Source organism: Eriocheir sinensis, unplaced genomic scaffold (assembly GCF_024679095.1).
Source record: "Eriocheir sinensis breed Jianghai 21 unplaced genomic scaffold, ASM2467909v1 Scaffold23, whole genome shotgun sequence".
Lineage (NCBI taxonomy): Eukaryota > Metazoa > Arthropoda > Malacostraca > Decapoda > Varunidae > Eriocheir > Eriocheir sinensis.
This window is the reverse complement of record NW_026111532.1, coordinates 1,145,107-1,169,053: the sequence shown is the minus strand read 5'-3', so window position 1 is coordinate 1,169,053 and position 23,947 is coordinate 1,145,107. Positions and strand designations below refer to the sequence as shown.

Sequence of the window (23,947 nt, the reverse complement as noted above, 5' to 3'; positions counted from 1 at the left end):
CTCGAGGTGGCCAGGGTCTGTGTCGGATAGCTGGGGCAGTGGCTCGTCGCTGTCTCCCGGTGGGTGTTTGGTCTGGAGGGCGGCTAGAGTGTCCGCGCTAGGGGGTGCGACGCTGTCTGAGGTGGTGAGGAGTCGAAGGGCAGCGTGTGTGTGTGTCCATCCCTGTATGTATCTTTCCTAGTCGGTGCGTTTTCTCATTTCCCTGTAGTTATTGTTGTTGTTGTTGTGACAAAACACACCTTCCGGATCGCGCCCCAGCTACGGGTCACGGTCGAGTACTTCCTGTGTTGCTGCTTCTCCACAAACAGACAATAAACTCCGCGATGGCGGGAGGCACGTAGCTCTTAGAAGCCAAAGGTCTAAGATTCATGAAAGGGCCGCGAGGGGTGACCTACCATGACACCGAGCAGTTGTAAGAAGAATTTAAAGAAACTAAGTATAATGGACATCAACAACAACAACAACAAAAGATTTACAAAGCTTTCACAGCCACTGAGGTTTTCATGTTTTTCTTTTTCACTGAGATGATTTTCAACGATCCTCAAGAGCTTGACGGTGGCGGTGCAGGGCGGCCCCCGACAAGGGAGGTAAGGGTGGGGGCACACGCTATAACTGAGCGTGGCCTCGGTGTTAATCTCCGTCGCACTGAACCTTAAACCTGTGGTGGTTCGGGACTGACTAGCCCGGGACGCAGGGACAGTGTGACATCCGGGTTACGCCAGTTTACCTTCCTCAGGTTTCCTCTCTTCTACCCATTAATCGATCAAACCGGAAGATTGCAAAAGCTACTGATATTGTTAGCCAAATCTCTGACATCACCGGGTGTGCTATGGCTTGTGCGTGTGTGTGTGTGTGTGTGTGTGTGTGTGTGTGTGTGTGTGTGTGTGTGTAGGGGGGGATGTCCTCCATCCAGACGGGAGTTACGATTATTTCTCGCTCCTTCCCCCTCCTTCCTTTTCCTCAGCCTCCTTCTTCTCTTCTTTCAAACAGCCCTTTGTCACGGTATTTTTTACAACAAAGGAGACGGCTCAAGGGCAACTTTCTTCTTGAAGGAGGTCTAGTCATTGGCAGAAGGAAATACAGACGAAGGAAGGCTGTTCCAGAGTTTACCAGTGTAAGGGATGAAAGAGTGAAGATGTTGGTTAACTCTTGCATAAGGGGTTTGGAAAGTATAGGGAGGGTGGGGAGGCATGCAGTTAGCAAGTTCAAAAGAGCAGTCAGCATGAAAATATTGATAGAAGATAGAGAGGCAACATGGCGGCGAAATTGAAGAAGTAGAAGACTGTCAGTATGAAAAGAGGAGTTGATGAGACGAAGAGCCTTTGACTCTACTTTGCCCAAGAGAGCTGTGTGAGTGGAGCCCCCCCACACATGTGATGCATACTCCATACGAAGGCGGACAGGACCCCTGTATATGGACAGCATCTGTGCGGGGGAGAAAACTGGCGGAGACGATACAGAACGCCCAACTTCGAGGAAGCTGATTTAGTGAAAGAGGAGATATGGAGTTTCCAGTTGAGATTTTGAGTTAAGGATAGACCGAAGATGTTTAGTGCAGAAGAAGGTGACAGTTGAGTATTGTCGAAGAACAGGGGATGGGTGTTGGGAAGATTGTGTCGAGTGGATAGGTGAAGAAATAGAGTTTTGGAGGCGTTAAAGGACACCAGATTCTTCTTGCCCAAATCGGAAATGATAGTAAGGTCTGAGGGTAAGCGTTCTACAGCCTCCAGCCTGGAATCGTCTAGTTCCTGTTCAGTTGACTTCTATCAAAAGAAGTTGAGTAATGCAGAGTAGAGTCACCGGCGTAAGAATGGACTGGAAAGTTAATTTAGGAAAGAAGATCATTAATGAACAGCAGAAAGAGAGTGGGAGATAGAACAGAGCCTTGAGGAACACCACTGTTGATAGGTTTATAGATGTATAGATGTATAGCTATTTCTCGCCCCTTCTCTCTTCCTTTTGGACAGTATTTTTCACCCCTCCTTCCCTTTACCTTTTTTCTCTTCTACCCTCAGCGGAATTGCCACCTCCGCACACCCACATACAGAGAGACGTCACGCTGCTACAGTCAGGAAGAAGGTTCACACTCTGTATCATAGGATTCAAGAGGCTTTATGCAGTTACATGTTTTATCATAGTATGAAGCTGGATGATTTGAGTTGACGCCCCAAAACCTTGCAAGAGGCCGGCAGTTTCACATTTATTCCCTACGTAGCATTTGCCATTCTTGCATTGTTTACTTCCATTGGCTGAGTCAGAGACGGAACGGTTATATTAGATCTATAATTCTTGAGGACGAATGTCACGGAAATGAACACAGAGACCACGCGCAGCTTTAGCGTATGTCCTTAACTTCTCCTTTAATATTCTACAGGAGTCATAAAGCCAATTAGCCAAAGGGCATATAAAGCAAGGTCGTTCAATCAAGAGTCGTACGCCTTTACGCAAATTTAAGTTCATCCTACGTTTGAGGGTCGTTTAAGGGTCATTTAATCAAGAGTCATACAGATGAGCCATTACACAAATCAAAGGTCATCAAACGTCTAAGGGTAGCGTTTAAGGGTCGTTTCATCAAGAGTCATGCAGTCGAGCCATTAAGCAAATCTAAGTTCATCAAAGGTTTAAGGGTCAGGGGTCAGCGAGGGGTGAGGTCAGCGGGGGAGGATTTAATGCATCTACGTGAGTTTCCCGCTGCGGCTCCGTCAGCTATCTCATCGCAGGTGCTTGATTCCCTTCGGCCTGTGCGCAGCGAGGTGACTCTCATGGCCAGACTACAAGGTCACCGTGCCCTTCCATGCCACCCAAGCACGCTCCCCCTCTTCTGTTTTGTCCCTTGTCACTCCCTGTCTGTGTCCTTCTCTCTTCGCCGCTAACCTTGTCCTGTTTTCAATTTTCAATCCTTGTACGTGTCCTTCCCTCCCTTTGTTCCTCTTTGCTTGTATTGCTTTCTTCCTTTGTTACTTTCTGCATAACTGTATAACTATTTCTCACCCTTTCTCTGTTCCTTCTGCTTAGTATTTCTTCACCCTCCCATCCCTTCGCCCTTCGCTCTCCTCTCAGTCAATCTTCTGTATGTCTCCCTCTCTGTACATCTCCTTACTTCACTCGCTCCTTCAATTCTCCTTTTGCTCCTTTTATTTTTTCAGCCCGTTTGTCTCTCCCTGCCTGCGTCCCTCCTTCCTTCTCTCTCTTTTCTTGTGATCTTGACTTGCTCCATTCTTTCGCCCCTTTTCTCCCAGCATCCCTCCTTCCCTTCTTCCGGCTGACGTGCTTCAGGTGGTGCTATAGTAAAGACAATCCACTTCCCATCGTCATCACAACAGCCACAACATACCACATTACACTACATCACACTACTCAACGCATCTGACCATAAACAACATACTCCCATACTGATTATTTTTTTATTACTACTACTACTACTACTACTACTACTACAACTACTACTACTAGTCTACTGCTACTACTACTACTAGTCTACTACTACTACTACTACTAGTCTACTACTACTACTACTACTACTACTGGAGTTTCGTCTGCTAAAACCACCACTTCCACCACCACCACGACCACCACCATCACACCTTTTTTGATTATAGAAACAAAACCTGACTTGAACACGATTACGAAAAAGCTCCTCTGCCACGATGGAATGAAGACAAACTAAACGAACGGAGACAAGGCAAACCCCGAACGCAGATATCAATAAAAAAATGAAAATAAAACAGAGAAAGCTTGAGACAACTAGACACTTCCTCTGAAAACGAAAATAAACCAACATAACATGAATATACACATAACAGTTTTTCTCTCTCTACATATGCAAAAAAGAAAGACTAAGATGTAGACACTGGTAAATTCTGGCTCATGTTTGCGTCAGATTCCGTATGAGAGCTCCGGCAGATGGGTAGTGTGCACGATCGGTTCCTGTAGTGCTGCCTGGTTGAAAGTGCTGGGGATGGGGAAAAGGGGGAAGGAGGGGAAGGGGGGAATGATCGATAAAGTGAAGATATTTGGGAGGTGGGTAATAACCATGAAAACAGGTACAGGTGATTCTCGGAAAGGTGTGGGAAATGAGGGAAACGAAAGGGGGATTTCCAGGGAGGAGTAAAGAAGGGAGGGAGTGACGAGAGGAGGGGAAGGCAGCGAAGGGGGGATTCTGGTTACAAGGGAGAGGACGAAAGGGCAAATGAGAGGTGATGTGAGGACAAAGCGAGGGAGGCAGAGACGAGGAGAGGGATGAAGGGAGAAAGGAAGGAGAGGGAGATATGCAGAGGTGAAAGGAAAGGGACATACAGAGAGTGACAAAAGGAGGAGGAGGATACCAAGAGGAGGGAAGAAAAAGCCAAGAGAGGGATAAAAAAAGGAAGAGAGGGATGAAGGGGAAGGGGAGGCAGAGACGAGGAAAGGGAGGAGTGGGAAAAGGTGGGAAAAGAGGAAGAATGGGGGTGGTGTGTGTGTGTGTGTGTGTGTGTGTGTGTGTGGTGTGTGTGTATGTGTGTGTGTGTGTGTGTGTGTGTGTGTGTGTGTGCAAAAGTCCTGTGCGGTGCGTTGCCGGCCTTGGCAGTCTGTCGCGATAAGATAACGGGGCTTTATAAAGGCTGGCGGTGGGAGTGGCCGGGTCAAAGCTTCGCCTCCTCCACCATGTCGCTGCTCCGGTCACTCCTGTCCCTGGTGGTCTGCGCCGCGCCTCTCTGGGCGGCGGAGTGGCCCTGCCCGGAAGAAGGTGCTATTTACCCCTGTATATGCACCGCTTCCGCAAGTTTTGAAATAACCATGGACTGCTCCAACGTCGAGGACAGTACAAGGCTGACAGAAATATTCCAGACGCCGTTCGCCTTCAATGACTTTGAGCGACTCATCATCGATCCCTTAACCCCTGTCAGTACCTTGTACGATCTGCCTGCTGGAGTGTTCGGTCCAGTGAGCTTCAAGGAGATTGACGTTATGAACACGTTGATCGAGACGGTGGAGGAAGAGGCGATCGTCAACTCCCACAACACGCTGGTGCGCCTTAACATGAGAGGAAACAAGATCAGAGAGTTCCCCTTCGAGACGCTGGACCTGTACGTGTGGCTGAAAGAGCTCAACTTGGCGAACAACCAGCTTTTGGGGGTCATGCCGGACATCGTGACGGAAGCTCTCACCACCCTGGACTTATCCGGCAACACGGGCTTCATACTCACCGAGACGGTCTTCACAGGCTCTCCCCATCTGGAGGTGCTGCGCCTCAACAACATGGCTCTGGGCGACACGACGCCGCCCAACGTGTTCCTCGACCTCAGTAACCTCAAGACGCTGTACCTGCAGAACAACGACATCCCGGGGACCCTCATCGAGGACTTCATCAACACGCTGTCTCAGCCGCTCCTCGCCGTGTACTTGGACGGGAACTCCCTCTCCCAGATCCACCCGCTTTCCGTAACGGGTGAGTGTGGCGCCAGGCCCTGCACCTCTCGGCTGTGCCAGGCCATGACCTCGACAGGCAGCTGCTGTGCAGGGTCACGGGTCACTGAAGGAAGACGTTTCCCCCTAACCATTTCTGACACAATAGTCCGGACTAAAGTCATGCAATGTTACTTAACTCTCTTCTTCCCTCCCTCTCTACTGGCATCATCTCAGCCCTTCCTCCAGCACAGTCTAGGTCCCTTACACTCCCCTTCTTGCAGGATTGAGCGACAGCGGGATCATCTCCTTCACCAACAACCAGATCCAGTACTTGACGCAGGGGAATTGGGGAGAACTCGTGTCTCGCCTCACCCGTTACGACGCCATCGACATGAGACGTGAGTTGTTGAAATATTATTATCATTATTATTATAATTTTTATTGTTATTACTATTATTATTATTATTATTATTATTATTATTATTATTATTATTATTATTATTTTTCTTTATTTTTAATTTTATTATCATCATCATCAGTAGTAGTAGTAGTAGTAGTAGTAGTAGTAGTAGCAGTAGAGTCTACTTCTTCCTCTTCTTAATTGTATTCTTTGTATAATCATTGTCAGTAGCAGCAGCAGCAGCTGTAGCGGTATAAAGTAGCAGTACTGTTGCATCACGCAGTGGAGCAGTACAGAGCGAAGGAGGTGGCCGGCAAGGTTGAAACAAGTGTCCTTTTCCTCCCGCAGACAACCCGCTGGTGTGTGGCTGTGACGTGTATTGGCTGCTTCTAGACTCGTCAGCCATGAGGGTCTTCAACAGTCTGACCACGTGTAGCGGGGGGAACCTGATGACGGACCTTCCCAAGCCGTGGTTCGACGACCACTGCGCTACCCTATAGTTTCTAATACATTTAAACGTGTCCGTGAAGTGTTTCCTTGTCCTCTTTCATTCTCTTTGGCTTTGATCTTCAGGAGTTTCCGTAATATATATTGTTCAAATAAAGCTGTGTGAGTGATTAATGTTCCTGCTGAGATGCCCACACACTCCTCGGCAAAAGTTTCCGTCTGTGTCCATCGAAAACCATCCATCGTTCCTTAGCCTGCGTGGGTACAAACGTTCACTCCACCAGTCACAGCAATAGGGGCTGCTCTTACCCTTTCAAGCACAGCCTAAAACCTCTCAGATCTTGCCTGTCTCTCTGATCTTTTCATATGAACTATTTCAACCTTTCTCTTCTCAATGTTGGGATTGTCCTTCCTGTGAAAGGTCATGAGTAACCTAACCCTCGTATATACACACGGGTCATGCAGATAAGGGTCGTGTAAGTCATACGTCGAGTCATTCAAGTCACTGAACCAATAAGGAGCGGTTGCAGGTAAGGGTAGCGCTGTCAGGACCCAGAAAACGAACAAACAAGAGGAATAGCCATAACAGTACAGAGTAAACATCTCATAGGACAAATACTAACAAAGAGGGAAACAACGAGGGTTAAGGAAAACAGATACCCAGACTCAGATACAGAAAACAGATACCCAGTAGGCGTGGTCAGAAAGTGTGAACAACCATTGAAAAAGACTCTGACCCGTCACGTCAGTCGTGGCGACATGTTATGAGCCAATAATTTAACAGAAAAATCACTGTGGGAGTGTCTTAAGACTGACTCACGAATAGCAGGAAAAGTAAAACAATACAACATAATGAGCGAGCAGATGGGTGTGACAGGAAGTATTGGCCATTGGTTATGTAGAAAATTAAGGGCGTGTCAATGATGTAAGTCCGCCTAAAGCAAAGAAAAATGTGGCCTAGAAATCAGTGGAATAGGTAGACCGAGCTTGGTTCTCGCCTCAAGCAGACCTGCTACTCACTCAGCCGAGAATGGCTGTTGTGATCTTAATCGTGAGTAGAAATTCGAGAATCTAAGGGAAACCGACTGTATTGTCCTGGAAATTATAATGTAGGAGATTTGAAGTAGGATTGTGAGTGGGACAGGATTGTGATTATTTGTTTGCGATGTAAAGCAAAGGTAAAACCACTGGGTGTGGTATTTGGTGCTTCCGTGACTTGTAGTAGATTATACTATAGGAATGTGTAGTAGGATTTTGTGAAGAGAGTACATAATGATTGTGATGTAAGCAGAGAGATACAAACCACTGCTTGTGGAACGACGAGTGTTATTATTATTGGCAACAACTGAGCACATATTGTAGTATTATGTTTAAGACATGTAGTTTGTCATATGTTGCATCCATTGCTGAATATGCCAGTGTTATGATCGTCTGAGCATAGAATATTGCGTAAGGCAATTACTTTCATTTAATTTTAAATAAATGTATATTTTCTTTTTCCCTTGTTTATCCCCGAACTCCAGTCTCCAATAACAACTTAAGCCGGATCACGCTACCAGGGATACGAGACGGTGAGATCATTTATGGAGTAATTAATGAGTGATAAAAGAGTTGATTTAATACAAGAAAAGAAGGGTCTAAAACTGGCGGCAGCGGTATAGGGATAAATAGGGACATGTGCTTACAGTGCTTTTGTTTAATTTACTCTGACGAGAAAACGCCTCTTATTTTCATTAAGCTTTGCTCGTTTTAAGTGGCGGAAATAATAGTGACGATTTAATTATATAATTAATGGTTCTTCCGGAGGACATGGACTTTGACGATATGGTAATGGAAACTCTGGCCAACCACTGTTGTTCTGTAGTGCAATGGGTAGCACACGCGACTCAACCCAGAATTCATGAGTTCCATCCCGGGCGGAGTGGAGAGGGATGGGCAGTCTCTCTCCACCGGCGCCGTGATCCACTCCTCAGTGAGAGGGTGTCAGGTGACAGGCAGCGGCAGCGTCCCGCCTCCCAGGTTTGTTTGTTTTAGGATTGTTACCCCAGGATGGAGGGGAGCACGGGGCTCTACGCCTCACAGGGTGGTAGTGTGCCGCGGCGGGCATGCAGCCATAGAGTGATTTTATAAAAGCCTAACCCGCGTCCCCCAGGTGGGAAGTGTAGAGTGTGATCTAGAAAAAATGTGAAATACTAAGAAAAGTGTGAGGTATGGATAAAAAGTCAAGAATGAAAAAAAAAAAAATGAAGCATATGGACAATAGTGTGAAGTATTAAGATAAATGTGTGAAGTAAGAGAATCAGAGGAAGAGGAGGCCAGGGTAGTGCCCCCCTCAGTTATCTACTACAAATAATAAATAAATAAATAAATAAATATGCACACTTGCAGTGGAAAAAACGGAAAATGAGCGAAGAACAAAACAGGGAGTAACCTTTAATATAATAAGATGAAGGCTATAACGAACAGGGAGTAACCTTTAATATAATAAGATGAAGGCCATAACGAATAAGGGAGTAACCTTTAATATAATAAGATGAAGGCTATAACGAACAGGGAGTAACCTTTAATATAATAAGATGAAGGCTATAACGAACAGGGAGTAACCTTTAATATAATAAGATGAAGGCTATAACGAAGAAGGGAGTAACCTTTAATATAATAAGATGAAGGCTATAACGAAGAAGGGAGTAACCTTTAATATAATAAGATGAAGGCTATAACGAAGAAGGGAGTAACCTTTAATATAATAAGATGAAGGCTATAACGAACAGGGAGTAACCTTTAATATAATAAGATGAAGGCTATAACGAACAGGGAGTAACCTTTAATATAATAAGATGAAGGCTATAACGAACAGGGAGTAACCTTTAATATAATAAGATGAAGGCTATAACGAACAGGGAGTAACCTTTAATATAATAAGATGAAGGCTATAACGAACAGGGAGTAACCTTTAATATAATAAGATGAAGGCTATAACGAACAGGGAGTAACCTTTAATATAATAAGATGAAGGCCATAACGAAGAAGGGAGTAACCTTTAATATAATAAGATGAAGGCTATAACGAATAAGGGAGTAACCTTTAATATAATAAGATGAAGGCTATAACGAACAGGGAGTAACCTTTAATATAATAAGATGAAGGCTATAACGAACAGGGAGTAACCTTTAATATAATAAGATGAAGGCCATAACGAAGAAGGGAGTAACCTTTAATATAATAAGATGAAGGCTATAACGAATAAGGGAGTAACCTTTAATATAATAAGATGAAGGCTATAACGAATAAGGGAGTAACCTTTAATATAATAAATGAAGGCTATAACGAACAAGGGAGTAACCGCCTCACTTAAATATAAGGAAAAGAAGGCTATAACGAACAAGGGAGTAACCGCCTCACTTAAATATAAGGAAAAGAAGGCTATAACGAACAAGGGAGTAACAGCCTCACTTAAATATAAGGAAAAGAAGGCTATAACGAACAAGGGAGTAACCGCCTCACTTAAATATAAGGAAAAGAAGGCTATAACGAACAAGGGAGTAACCGCCTCACTTAAATATAAGGAAAAGAAGGCTATAACGAACAAGGGAGTAACCGCCTCACTTAAATATAAGGAAAAGAAGGCTATAACGAACAAGGGAGTGACCTTAAAAATAATGAAAAGAAGGCTATAATTAACATAACTCAAGAGTAACTTTGTTAGGCAGATCGCACTACTCATGATAACACATATGCAAAAGTGGCAGCGCTCCTAGAAACAGGAGCGTGTGAGTTTTTAACGGATGAATTTATTAAAGAATTAGGGCTCGCAGTAAATGAATGTGAAGCGAAACCCGTGAATATTGTCTCTGTGCAAAGATACCATATTGAAAATGACGGTAAAAGACAAGTTAATATGGAAGAAAAAAGTAGTTTCCAAGACTTATTGATAACACGCGATGTAGATTTGCCGACTCATATTATGTTGAGTACTGATTTGTCGTGTAGCACGAGATTATTTTGAAAACATTGCAACTAAATGAGGAACAAAAGAACGAAGCTTAAAACTGATAATAGAAGGGGAAACCATACAATTATGCCAGGAAAAATATGTCTTATATCTAGAGGTGAAGGATCTTAGCTAAATGTAGATGGCAATGAAGAAGGTCTTACTGAAAATAAGGCCGTACGTTGCCAAGCAGCGGAACCTTTGCAACTGCATGCATCGGTGGCAGGTTACATAACGCTAGTGACGCAACTACGGGCAAGTGAAGCTTTATTTGAGCCTTGTGTTAGCACTCCTCAGGCTAGAGTCTTGTGCTCAGGGATAGTTAAGTTAACCCCTTCACCTGACAATCAAAGATCTTATGTCATTGTGCCGTATTTGAATATTGAAAGTGTGTGTAAAGATAGATGATAATACAACGTTAGGATTTGTGAAGCCTGTCACTCATGAGCAATACGCTGATCTGCCACAAGTATCTAGTGTACAGACCGCTGACACAGTTAAGACAGACTTGAAGCCCGCAGAGCTTGAAGCAAGGAAGAAAAGCCTCAATCAAATTGTTGACGCTAAATTCCTAAGTGAAGAAAAAGAATCAGGTCTTAAAGTCCTTAATAGATAAATATATAACAGTGTTTTCCACAGAACAAGAACCATTAACAGTAACGCCCTATTTTTTTAAGCACCATCAAGCAAAACACTGATGAAGTAGTGTACAGGCGTTCATATATCATTCCTATCAGTTATCATGACAGAGTAAATGAACAACTTATATCGCTCCAGCAACAGGGTGTGATTCGCCCTTCGCGATCACCCTATAATGCCCCACTTATCCCAGTGCCAAAAAAAGATGGAGTACTACGACTTTGTCTGGACTTCCGGGCACTTAATAAAACACTACGGGACGACCGGTACCCACTCCCTAATATAACTACCATACTCAATCAATTGGGAGATAGTAAGTTTTTTTTTTCATGCCTAGACTTGAAACAGGGTTACTATCAAATCCCCCTAGATGAAATCAGCAGAGAGAAGACGCCATTTTCTTCTCCAGCAGGACATTGGGAATTTACTTCCCTCCCCTTGGCCTTAAAACAGCCCCGTCCTGCTTCAAGAAAATAATAAACACTGTCCTTACAGGACTATTAGGTAACAAGGTTCAGGTGTACCTTGGTGACATTATTATCCTGGGCGATATATTTTCTAATCACGCAGATAACTTAAAACAAATTCTGGATCGCTTAAAGGAAGCCAAAACTGACTCTTAAGATGGAGAAGTGTAACTTTTTTAAGGACAAAGTAGATTACCTGGGCCATGCCATCAGCTCAGAGGGAATAAGACCTCAATCTAGCAAGCTGGAGGCCATAAAAAACGTCCCGGCCCCCCAAACTGTTCATGATTTACAGTCATTTCTTGGATTGACTAATTATTATCGCAAATTTATTGCAAATTATTCACAAATTGTTGCTCCTTTTCTAAAGATTTACAAAGGGAAGAAAGGTACACTAAAAAAAAAAAAATAAAAAAATAAATAAATAAATAAATAAATAAATAAATAAATAAATAAAACTCCACTCATATGGACGAATGAAACAAAAATTGCGTTCTCAACCCTTAAGGATAGAATGCTTGGTACAGTCACAGTACGCGTCCTACTACAATACTGGTGGAGTATTGCAATAACAGGATAATGATGATAAACTAAGACCTGTATCTTTTTTTGTGAGAAATTGAATACGGCAAAACAGCGGAACAGTATAGTTGAACGAGAGGCTTTAACTGTAATTTATGGGTTACACGTAAACCGCCCATTAATACTGGGTTACCCTGTTGAGATCCACACGGATCACAGACCTTTAGTATGGCTGTTACAGGTAGCTAGTCCCAACGGCAGGATAGCTAGATGGCAGACTCTCATGACTGAGTATGGTTTCACAATCAATCATTTGCCTGGCAAGGAAAATATAGTAGCAGATTTTTTTTTATCAAGGATGAAGGCTCAACAGGACACTGAGATTGAATTAGAAGGACACGCGCGATAATGTTTGTGGATGGGGAACAACAAAAACCGTGGAACACGTGGATAATGAGGGGCAAGGTATTGCACTAGTGCAGAAAAAGAAACAGGCGCCGAAAAATGAGAAAATAAAATATATGATATGTAAGGACCTGAATAGTGAGTGTATTGGCCACACACTTGACTGGAGTATTCAGGAGATTAGTGAGCTGCGTGATGAGCAGCCAGCATATAAGTATGCTAAAAGAAGGAAGCCCCATGAATGAAAATTGAGCAAAGACTCAGAGAAAAAGGCATAATGTGAGATGCCGCCCCTGTTAGAGGTACAGGTGGAAAATGTGTTATATTGTGTTGAAGATGGGCATAATGTGAGATGCCGCCCCTGTTAGAGGTACAGGTGGAAAATGTGTTATATTGTGTTGAAGATGGGCATAATGTGAGATGCCGCCCCTGTTAGAGGTACAGGTGGAAAATGTGTTATATTGTGTTGAAGATGGGCATAATGTGAGATGCCGCCCCTGTCAGAGTTACAGGTGGAAATAAATGATGTGTTTTAGTGAATCCGTACGGAGAAGCCACTAAGGTGGTGATTCTACCCCCCAAGTATTTCCAAGGCGATAACTCTGGCTCATTCGTCGCCACTGCAGGGCACGGAGGAACCAAAGTTACGTTATGTCGGTGTAGAAAGTTCGCTTTCTGGACTGGACTGAAACGGGATGTAGAAAATTATGTAAGGAAGTGCGTCATGGTAGTCGTTTTAAAAGTGAGTTGGGAACTTGCACCCTGCTCCTTGGCGGCAATATCCAGACGTCACCGCTCCTTTTAGAAGAATACACATGGACCTTGTGGGTCCCATGGGTGTATCGGACAATGGGGTTCGATACGTAATGCCCATAGTTGATGTTTTTAAAAGGTATTTGATTACAGTACCCTTACGGAGTAAGGAAGCCCGCGAAATGGCAAGGGCGTTGTACGTGGATGTTGTTTGTGTACACGGTGTTCCTCAGACAGTTGTTACAGATCAAGGTTCAGAGTTCGCTAATTCCGTGATGCAGGAGATAAATTAGAAGCTACCTGTGCGACACGCGAATAACGGCTTACCATACAAATGGAAATGGAATAATAAAGCGCGCAAATTATAATGTTGTTAACATTTTGAGGAGAATGTTCTAGGAAATGTGTCCGTTTGGGATATAATGCTACTTATAGACATCTTGGCCTATAATGCTGCGTATTATCGCACCATAAAGGAGTCCCTATTTTATCGAGAGAGACAGAGAGAGGATTTTTAGAGATCCTCCTGTACCCTACACTATGTTAGAAAAAAAAAAAAAATCAGCAGCCCTAGTATGATATTGACTCCTATGAAGAGGAAATGGTTGTAATTGCAAGGAAAGTTTATGATATTTACTCCTATGAAGAGGAAATGGATGTAATGCAAGGAAAGTTTATGATATTTACTCCTATGAAGAGGAAATGGATGTAATGCAAGGAAAGTTTATGATATTTACTCCTATGAAGAGGAAATGGCTGCAGTTGCAAAGAAAGTTTATGATAGATGCCAGGTTTACATTGAAAAAAGTAGAGAAAAAATAGAAAAGTAATACAAAGCTACAAAATCAAAACTATCAACGTTGGAGACAGTGTTCCTCAAACGAAACCACAAAGAAAAGTAAATAAAAAGTTGCAACCTATTTTTGATGAACCCTACAGGGTAATAGAGAAGATCAGTGATATAATGGTAAAAATTAGGAACCTCAGGACTAGTAAGGTTTCAACGGTCCCCACAGATAGAGTAAAAATCCTTCATGAAGACTGCATCGATGTGCAGCAATGTCCAACGGTTAGGCGAGCATACCCTTTAAATCCAGAGACAGATACTGATCTATTCTTTGCATTGCTCAACCCTGAAATCGCTGAGAAAAATTCTACCGAAAATGATAACTCGTAGCAGAGATGTGACTGCTACTCATGACACATTAAATAGTGTTCGTTCTACACCAGCAATAAACAACTGATGCACAGGCCCTACCTTCTCAGGTTACTCCCAAACTCTCAGAACCACCTCGGCATAGATAAAGCCTTCGCTCTTCGACGGTACAAGAGTTGCCTAATGTAGTGTCAAAACTAATACGATATAAAACAGGAATAATGTATAAGGATGAAAATGCAATAATTGAGCGGAAATATGACGAAATAAACCACAGATTGATTTGATTCTTTCGGTGTACGACTCAATGACACAACAGGAGTCCCCAACACGTGCTGGCCAAAGTTTCACACCAACATACTATCTATATTATAGTCCTCACAGACAGAGACTATAGTACCGTTTAGCCTCACAGAAGATGTTTTAGCTGCATTATATAAAGCACGGATTTTAACTGCTTCGTTACTTGAAATGTTATTCAAATGTCACCTGAGTATCCAGCTGTAAAAGCAATAAAATACACACTCTTTAATTTTGAAAACGAATTCAGTTCATTGTTGCATCATCTAAGAAAAGTTTTAGGCTATGTGATGACTACTATTCAAAACAAGCTGCATGCTTCTATGAATTATAGAAAAAAAAAAAAACGGGAAATAATTTTTTTGAGGATCCATGTCTAATAACCTGTTTGGTACCGCGACCCAGGCTCAAGTTGATGCTATTCATGAAAAAATAGAGGACTAGAGTCATTAACTGAGAAAGATTTTATATAGTTAAATGTTTATTATGGAAAACTCAACATCATTAAGTAATATGCATGCCATGCAATCTGCCTTTAACAGGCTATATTCAGCTGTAGATGTATTGAACCAAGTTGTGCGCCATTTTAGTATAGACTATGGCATTAGGAAGAGAAAAAAGCTCCTACAAGAATTGTTATATTTTGACTTAGCATTGAGACACATAAGACCAGGTATACAAGATTTATATTTGAGTCTGCAGGCTCCCCTGCAAACATACATAACTCCAACCATTATGTGAAACAAACAGTTGTTCAGTACATTAAAGGAAGCCTAGGATCGGCCTCCAGGTCTTTTGTGCCTTGCAGTTCTTGATTTTTTAGCTCTATATAGGGATGTAATAACTGTCCTCCAGGACAACGGCTTTGCACGATTCTCGTAATTTCTATTTCACCAAACCTTTGCGAGGAGATCCGATTGACACCTTTGATGTCTTTCGAATCGACTCCCTTCCATTTTCTGTGCAGAATAGCACTTACTTTCTTATGTATAGTGTTGATTCAAGATGTATTGCCTTCAGTGAGAATAGGAAAATATATTTTATGCTTTCTAGTATAACACACTGTAACAAGAATAACCATATGTTAGTTTGTCCTCCCACCATGAGGCTAGTGACGCAGCCTCTTGTGAATCGGCTGCTTTCTTGAAACATGAGTCAGTGATCAACCTCTGCCACACAATAATCTTGAAAACATTTCCCCCTATGTTTATAAAAGGTCCTGGCTACTGGACCCGTTCACTTGCCTCCCCCATCACTCTGACACTCACATGCCCTACCCATCCTGTAAACAGACATACTGTCAGCCTGACGGATAATGGGATATTGATGCTTCGGCAAGGTTCTCTTCGCAGTGCTGAGTCCATCCCCCTACAGGAGCTAACAGCTGGCTTGCAGCCCCTAAATTCTGTGGTCGAGCTGGATCAGCCCTTTCAACCTGTAATCCATTGGTGGATTGCCTTCGCCATGTCGTGATCCTGGTTCTTCTGCTGGTGACGTCTGCCGTGGGGTATTCCTATGTCCTGCGCTATGCACGACACTGCCTACTTCAGACTCAAGCCAAGTGCAGACATTGCAAGGCGTATCTTCTCCACCAACACCTGTGAGATCTCAGGGGCGAGATCTTTCGGAAGGGGAAGTATGTCAGGACCCAGAAAACGAACAAACAAGAGGAATAGCCATAACAGTACAGAGTAAACATCTCATAGGACAAATACTAACAAAGAGGGAAACAACGAGGGTTAAGGAAAACAGATACCCAGACTCAGATACAGAAAACAGATACCCAGTAGGCGTGGTCAGAAAGTGTGAACAACCATTGAAAAAGACTCTGACCCGTGACGTCAGTCGTGGCGACATGTTATGAGCCAATAATTTAACAGAAAAATCACTGTGGGAGTGTCTTAAGACTGACTCACGAATAGCAGGAAAAGTAAAACAATACAACATAATGAGCGAACAGATGGGTGCGACAGGAAGTATTGGCCATTGGTTATGTAGAAAATTAAGGGCGTGTCAAGGATGTAAGTCCGCCTAAAGCAAAGAAAAATGTGGCCTAGAAATCAGTGGAATAGGTAGACCGAGCTTGGTTCTCGCCTCAAGCAGACCTGCTACTCACTCAGCCGAGAATGGCTGTTGTGATCTTAATCGTGAGTAGAAATTCGAGAATCTAAGGGAAACCGACTGTATTGTCCTGGAGATTATAATGTAGGAGATTTGAAGTAGGATTGTGAGTGGGACAGGATTGTGATTATTTGTTTGCGATGTAAAGCAAAGGTAAAACCACTGGGTGTGGTATTTGGTGCTTCCGTGACTTGTAGTAGATTATACTATAGGAATGTGTAGTAGGATTTTGTGAAGAGAGTACATAATGATTGTGATGTAAGCAGAGAGATACAAACCACTGCTTGTGGAACGACGAGTGTTATTATTATTGGCAACAACTGAGCACATATTGTAGTATTATGTTTAAGACATGTAGTTTGTCATATGTTGCATCCATTGCTGAGTATGCCAGTGTTATGATCGTCTGAGCATAGAATATTGCGTAAGGCAATTACTTTCATTTAATTTTAAATAAATGTATATTTTTTTTTCCCTTGTTTGTCCCCGAACTCCAGTCTCCAATAACAACTTAAGCCGGATCACGCTGCCAGGGATACGAGACGGTGAGATCATTTATGGAGTAATTAATGAGTGATAAAAGAGTTGATTTCATACAAAAAAAGCAGGGTCTAAAAGCGCACATCCAAAGGAGGTTAGCACTAAAGTCACACAGTCAAGCCAACAAGCAAAGGATCATTACATGCCTAAGGGTCGTAGATATACAGGTCGTACATCCGGGGGTCGTACAGCCATGGGTCAGCGAACACAACGCAAGCACGTTAGTGTCCCGCCGCGGCCCCGTCAGCTATCTCGTCGCAGGTGCCTGGTTCCCTTCGGCTTGTGCCCGGCGGTGACGCTCACGTCCACACAAGGCTGCCACGTCCCTTTATGCCCCCGTCCATGGCCCCTTTAATGCAACCGTCCACTCCACCTTCTCGGCCACTTCCACGCCCCTCTGTTACTACGTGCCCTTCTCGGGTCCACCGTGCCCCTTTCTTGCCCCTTATCCACTCCCCTTTCTGCATGTGTCCCCTCCTTTCTGTGTCCTTCCCTCCCTGTACGTCTCTTTTCGGCCCTGCACGAGCCCTTACCACCCTGTATTTGTCCCTCCTTGAATGCTTTCCTCAACGATTGTGTTAGGCCCAGCATGTGTCCCTCCTACTATGTGTTACTCCCGGTGTGTGTGTGTGTGTGTGTGTGTGTGTGTGTGTGTGTGTGTGTGTGTGTGTGTGTGTGTGTGTGTGTGTGTGTGTGTGTGTGTGTGTGTGTGTGGTGTGTGTGTGTGTGTGTGTGTGTGTGTGTCTGTGTGTGTGTGTGTGTGTGTGTGTCCATCCCTGTATGTGTCTTTCCTAGTCGGTGCGTGTTCTCATTTCCCTGTAGTTATTGTTGTTGTTGTTGTGACAAAACACACCTTCCGGGTCGCGCCCCAGCTACGGGTCACGGTCGAGTACTTCCTGTGTTGCTGCTTCTCCACAAACAGACAATACATACCGTGATGGCGGGAGGCACGTAGCTCTTAGAAGCCAAAGGTCTAAGATTCATGAAAGGGCCGCGAGGGGTAACCTACCATGACACCGAGCAGTTGTAAGAAGAATTTAGAGAAATTAAGTATAATGGACATCAACAACAACAACAACAAAAGATTTACAAAGCTTTCACAGCCACTGAGGTTTTCATGTTTTTCTTTTTCACTGAGATGAGTTTCAACGATCCTCAGGAGCTTGACGGTGGCGGTGCAGGGCGGCCCCCGACAAGGGAGGTAAGGGTGGGGGCAAACGCTATAACTGAGCGTGGCCTCGGTGTTAATCTCCGTCGCACTGAACCTTAAACCTGTGGTGGTTCGGGACTGACTAGCCAGGACGCAGGTAAAGTGTGACATCCGGGTTACGCCAGTTTACCTTCCTCAGGTTTCCTCTCTTCTACCCATTAATCGACCAAACCGGAAGGTTACAAAAGCTACTGATATTGTTAGCCAAATCTCTGACATCATCGGGTGTGCTATGGCTTGTGCGTGTGTGTGTGTGTGTGTGTGTGTGTGTGTGTGTGTGTGTGTGTGTGTGTGTGTGTGTGTGTGTGTGTGTGTGTGTGTGTGTAGTGGGGGGGGGTTTCCATCCAGACGGGAGTTACGATTATTTCTCGCTCCTTCCCCCTCCTTCCTTTTCCTCAGCCTCCTTCTTCTCTTCTTTCAAACAGCCCTTTGTCACTGTATTTTTTACAACAAAGGAGACGGCTCAAGGGCAACTTTCTTCTTGAAGGAGGTCTAGTCATTGGCAGAAGGAAATACAGACGAAGGAAGGCTGTTCCAGAGTTTACCAGTGTAAGGGATGAAAGAGTGAAGATGTTGGTTAACTCTTGCATAAGGGGTTTGGAAAGTATAGGGATGAGCTAGAGTAGAAAGTCGAGTGCAGCGGGGCCGCGGGAGGGTGGGGTGGCATGCAGTTAGCAAGTTCAAAAGAGCAGTCAGCATGAAAATATTGATAGAAGATAGAGAGGCAACATGGCGGCGAAATTGAAGAAGTAGAAGACTGTCAGTATGAGAAGAGGAGTTGATGAGACGAAGAGCCTTTGACTCTACTTTGCCCAAGAGAGCTGTGTGATGCATACTCCATACAAAGGCGGACAAGGCCCCTGTATATGGGCAGCATCTGTGCGCGGGAGAAAACTGGCGGAGACGATACAGATCGCCCAACTTCGAGGAAGCTGATTTAGTGAAAGAGGAGATATGGAGTTTCCAGTTGAGATTTTGAGTTAAGGATAGACCGAAGATGTTTAGTGCAAGAGAAGGTGACAGTTGAGCATTGTCGAAGAACAGGGGATGGGTGTTGGGAAGATTGTGTCGAGTGGATAGGTGAAAAAATAGAGTTTTGGAGGCGTTAAAGGACACCAGATTCTTCTTGCCCAAATCGGAAATAATAGTAAGGTCTGAGGGTAAGCGTTCTACAGCCTCTAGCCTGGAATCGTCTAGTTCCTGTTCAGTTGACTTCTATCAAAAGAAGTTGAGTAATGCAGAGTCGAGTCACCGGCGTAAGAATAGACTGGAAAGTTCATTTAGGAAAGAAGATCATTAATGAACAGCAGCAAGAGAGTGGGAGATAGAACAGAGCCCTGAGGAACACCACTGTTGATGGGTTTATAGATGTATAGATGTTTAACTATTTTTCGCCCCTTCTCTCTTCCTTTTGCACAGTATATTTTCACCCCTCCTTCCCTTTACCTTTTTTCTCTTCTACCCTCAGCAGAATTGCCACCTCCACACACCCACATACAGAGAGACGTCACGCTGAGGTCAGCGGGGGAGGATTTAATGCGTCTACGTGAGTCTCCGGCTGCGGCTCCGTCAGCTGTCTCATTGCAGGTGCTTGATTCCCTTCGGCCTGTGCGGAGCGAGGTGATTCTGATGGTCAGACTACAAGGTCACCGTGCCCTTCCATGCCACCCAAACACGCTCCCCCTCTTCTGTTTTGTCCCTTGTCACTCCCCGTCTGTGTCCTTCTCTCTTCGCCGCTAACCTTGTCCTGTTCTTAATTTTCAATCCTCGTACGTGTCCTTCCCTCCCTTTGTTCCTCTTTGTTTGTATTCCTTTCTTCCTTTGTCACTTTCTGCATAACTGTATAACTATTTCTCACCCTTTCTCTGTTCCTTCTGCTTAGTATTTCTTCACCCTCCCATCCCTTCGCCCTTCGCTCTCCTCTCAGTCAATCTTCTGTATGTCTCCCTCTCTGTACATCTCCTTACTTCACTCGCTCCTTCAATCCTCATTTTGCTCCTTCTATTTTTTCAGCCCGTTTGTCTCTCCCTGCCTGCGTCCCTCCTTCCTTCTGTCTCTCTCTTCTTGTGATCTTGACTTGCTCCATTCTTTCGCCCATTTTCTCCCAGCATCCCTCCTTCCCTTCTTCGGGATGACGTGCTACAGGTGGTGCTATAGTAATGACAATGCACTTCCCATGGTCATCACAGCAGCCACAACATACCACATTACACTACATCACACTACTCAACGCATCTGACCATAAACAACATACTCCCATACTGATTATTTTTTCTACTATTACTACTACTACTATTACTACTACTACTACTACTAGTCTACTACTACTACTACTAGTCTACTACTACTACTACTACTACTACTACTACTACTACTACTACTACTACTACTGGAGTTTCGTCTGCTAAAACCACCACTACCACCACCACCACGACCACCACCATCACACCTTTTTTGATTATAGAAACAAAACCTGACTTGAACACGATTACGAAGAAGCTCCTCTACCGCGATGAAGGAGTGGAGACAAGCTAAACGAACGGAGACAAGGCAAACCCCGAACGCAGATATCAATAAAAAAATGAAAATAAAACAGAGAAAGCTTGAGACAACTGGACACTTCCTCTGAAAACGAAAATAAACCAACATAACATGAATATACACATAACAGTTTTTCTCTCTCTACATATGCAAAAAAGAAAGACTAAGATGTAGACACTGGTAAATTCTGGCTCATGTTTGCGTCAGATTCCGTATGAGAGCTCCGGCAGACGGGAAGCGTGCACGATCGGTTCCTGTAGTGCTGCCTGGTTGAAAGTGCTGGGGATGGGGAAAAGGGGGAAGGAGGGGAAGGGGGGAAAGATCGATAAAGTGAAGATATTTGGGAGGTGGGTAATAACCATGAAAACAGGTACAGGTGATTCTCAGAAAGGTGTGGGAAATGAGGGAAACGAAAGGGGGATTTCCAGGGAGGAGTAAAGAAGGGAGGGAGTGACAAGAGGAGGGGAAGGGCAGCGAAGGGGGGATTCTGGTTACAAGGGAGAGGACGAAAGGGCAAATGAGAGGTGATGTGAGGACAAAGCGAGGGAGGCAGAGACGAGGAGAGGGATGAAGGGAGAAAGGAAGGAGAGGGAGATATGCAGAGGTGAAAGGAAAGGGACATACAGAGAGTGACAAAAGGAGGAGGAGGATACCAAGAGGAGGGAAGAAAAAGCCAAGAGAGGGATAAAAAAAGGAAGAGAGGGATGAAGGGGGAGGGGAGGCAGAGACGAGGAAAGGGAGGAGTGGGAAAAGGTGGGAAAAGAGGAAGAATGGGGATGGTTTGTGCGTGTGTGTGTGTGTGTGTGTGTGTGTGTGTGTGTGTGTGTGTGTGTGTGTGTGTGTGTGTGTGTGTGTGTGTGTGTGTGTGTGTGTGTGTGTGTGTGTGTGTGTGTGTGTGTGTGTGTGTGTGTGTGTGTGTGTGTGTGGTGTGCGTGTATGTGTGTGTGTGTGTGTGTGTGTGCAAAAGTCCTGTGCGGTGCGTTGCCGGCCTTGGCAGTCTGTCGCGATAAGATAACGGGGCTTTATAAAGGCTGGCGGTGGGAGTGGCCGGGTCAAAGCTTCGCCTCCTCCACCATGTCGCTGCTCCGGTCACTCCTGTCCCTGGTGGTCTGCGTCGCGCCTCTCTGGGCGGCGGAGTGGCCCTGCCCGGACGACGGTGCTATTTACCCCTGTATATGCACCTATTCCGCAACTTTTGAAATAACCATGGACTGCTCCGACGTCTACAACAGTACAAGGCTGACAGAAATATTCCAGACGCCGTTCGCCTTCAATGACTTTGAGCGACTCATCATCGATCCCTTAACCCCTGTCAGTACCCTGTACGATCTGCCTGCTGGAGTGTTCGGTCCAGTGAGCTTCAAGGAGATTGACGTTATGAACACGTTGATCGAGACGGTGGAGGAAGAGGCGATCGTCAACTCCCACAACACGCTGGTGCGCCTTAACATGAGAGGAAACAAGATCAGAGAGTTCCCCTTCGAGACGCTGGACCTGTACGTGTGGCTGAAAGAGCTCAACTTGGCGAACAACCAGCTTTTGGGGGTCATGCCGGACATCGTGACGGAAGCTCTCACCACCCTGGACTTATCCGGCAACACGGGCTTCATACTCACCGAGACGGTCTTCACAGGCTCTCCCCATCTGGAGGTGCTGCGCCTCAACAACATGGCTCTGGGCGACACGACGCCGCCCAACGTGTTCCTCGACCTCAGTAACCTCACGACGCTGTACCTGCAGAACAACGACATCCCGGGGACCCTCATCGAGAACTTCATCAACACGCTGTCTCAGCCGCTCCTTGCCGTGTACTTGGACGGGAACTCCCTCTCCCAGATCCACCCGCTTTCCGTAACGTGTGAGTGTGGCGTAAGGCCCTGCACCTCTCGGCTGTGCCAGGCCATGACCTCGACAGGCAGCTGCTGTGCAGGGCCACGGGTCACTGAAGGAAGACGTTTCCCCCTAACCAATTCTGACACAATAGTCCGGACAAAGGTCATGCAGTGTTACTTAACTCTCTTTTTCCCTCCCTCTCTACTGGCATCATCTCAGCCCTTCCTCCAGCACAGTCTAGGTCCCTTACACTCCCCTTCTTGCAGGATTGAGCGACAGCGGGATCATCTCCTTCACCAACAACCAGATCCAGTACTTGACGCAGGATAATTGGGGAGAACTCGTGTCTCGCCTCACCCGTTACGACGCCATCGACATGAGACGTGAGTTGTTGAAATATTATTATCATTATTATTATAATTTTTATTGTTATTACTATTATTATTATTATTATTATTATTATTATTATTATTATTATTATTTTTATCTTTATTTTTAATTTTTATTATCATCATCATCAGTAGTAGTAGTAGTAATAGAAGTAGTAGTAGTAGAGTCCTCTTCTTCCTCTTCTTAATTGTATTCCTTGTATAATCATTGTCAGTAGCAGCAGCAGCAGCTGTAGCGGTATAAAGTAGCAGTACTGTTGCATCACGCAGTGGAGCAGTACAGAGCGAAGGAGGTGGCCGGCAAGGTTGAAACAAGTGTCCTTTTTCGCCCGCAGACAACCCGCTGGTGTGTGGCTGTGACGTGTATTGGCTGCTTCTAGACTCGTCAGCCATGAGGGTCTTCAACAGTCTGACCACGTGTAGCGGGGGGAACCTGATGACGGACCTTCCCAAGCCGTGGTTCGACGACCACTGCGCTACCCTATAGTTTCTAATACATTTAAACGTGTCCGTGAAGTATTTCCTTGTCCTCTTTCATTCTCTTTGGCTTTGATCTTCAGGAGTTTCCGTAATATATATTGGTCAAATAAAGCTGTGTGAGGGATAACTGTTCCTGCTGAGGTGCCCACACACTCCTCGGCAAAAGTTTCCGTCTGTGTCCATCGAAAACCATCCATCGTTCCTTAGCCTGCGTGGGTATAAGCGTTCACTCCACCAGTCACAGCAATAGGGGCTGCTCTTACCCTTTCAAGCACAGCCTAGTACCTCTCAGATCTTGCCTGTCTCTCTGATCTTTTCATATGAACTATTTCAACCTTTCTCTTCTCAATGTTAGGATTGTCCTT

The 23,947-nt window shown here is 44.7% G+C and overlaps 1 protein-coding gene and 1 long non-coding RNA gene across 6 annotated transcripts in view; one reads left to right on the top strand and one right to left on the bottom strand.

Annotated features, from left to right (window-relative positions):
- Positions 1–4,664: 4,664 nt before the first annotated feature.
- LOC126991015 (oplophorus-luciferin 2-monooxygenase non-catalytic subunit-like) lies at positions 4,665–23,612 on the top strand. Of its 3 annotated transcripts, none has more exons than XM_050849706.1 (3): positions 4,665–5,428; positions 22,980–23,096; positions 23,438–23,612. In XM_050849706.1, exons 1-3 carry the CDS (start codon positions 4,777–4,779, stop codon positions 23,587–23,589), a joined length of 921 nt encoding a protein of 306 aa, XP_050705663.1. In that variant the 5' UTR covers positions 4,665–4,776; the 3' UTR covers positions 23,590–23,612. The 3 variants fall into 3 exon arrangements, with proteins under 3 accessions (XP_050705663.1, XP_050705662.1, XP_050705661.1); XM_050849705.1 differs by lacking the exon at positions 22,980–23,096 and adding an exon at positions 5,670–5,786; XM_050849704.1 differs by lacking the exons at positions 22,980–23,096; positions 23,438–23,612 and adding exons at positions 5,670–5,786; positions 6,137–6,311.
- Positions 22,465–23,947, bottom strand: part of LOC126991017 (uncharacterized) — a 35,028-nt gene continuing 33,545 nt past the window's right edge. For all 3 annotated transcript variants that reach the window (XR_007744978.1, XR_007744980.1, XR_007744979.1), the window contains exon 3: positions 22,465–22,614. This is a non-coding gene — a long non-coding RNA (uncharacterized LOC126991017). The remainder of the gene's footprint in view (positions 22,615–23,947) is intronic.

What these genes read in the sequence shown, in the direction of transcription:
- LOC126991015 (XM_050849706.1), top strand. Translation starts at nt 4,777, where the DNA reads ATGGACTGCTCCAACGTCGAGGACAGTACAAGGCTGACAGAAATATTC. An exon ending in CCACCCGCTTTCCGTAACGG is followed by an intron (nt 5,429 to 22,979) that starts GTGAGTGTGGCG and finishes CCCTTCTTGCAG; the next exon opens with GATTGAGCGACAGCGGGATC. An exon ending in CGACGCCATCGACATGAGAC is followed by an intron (nt 23,097 to 23,437) that starts GTGAGTTGTTGA and finishes TTTCGCCCGCAG; the next exon opens with ACAACCCGCTGGTGTGTGGC.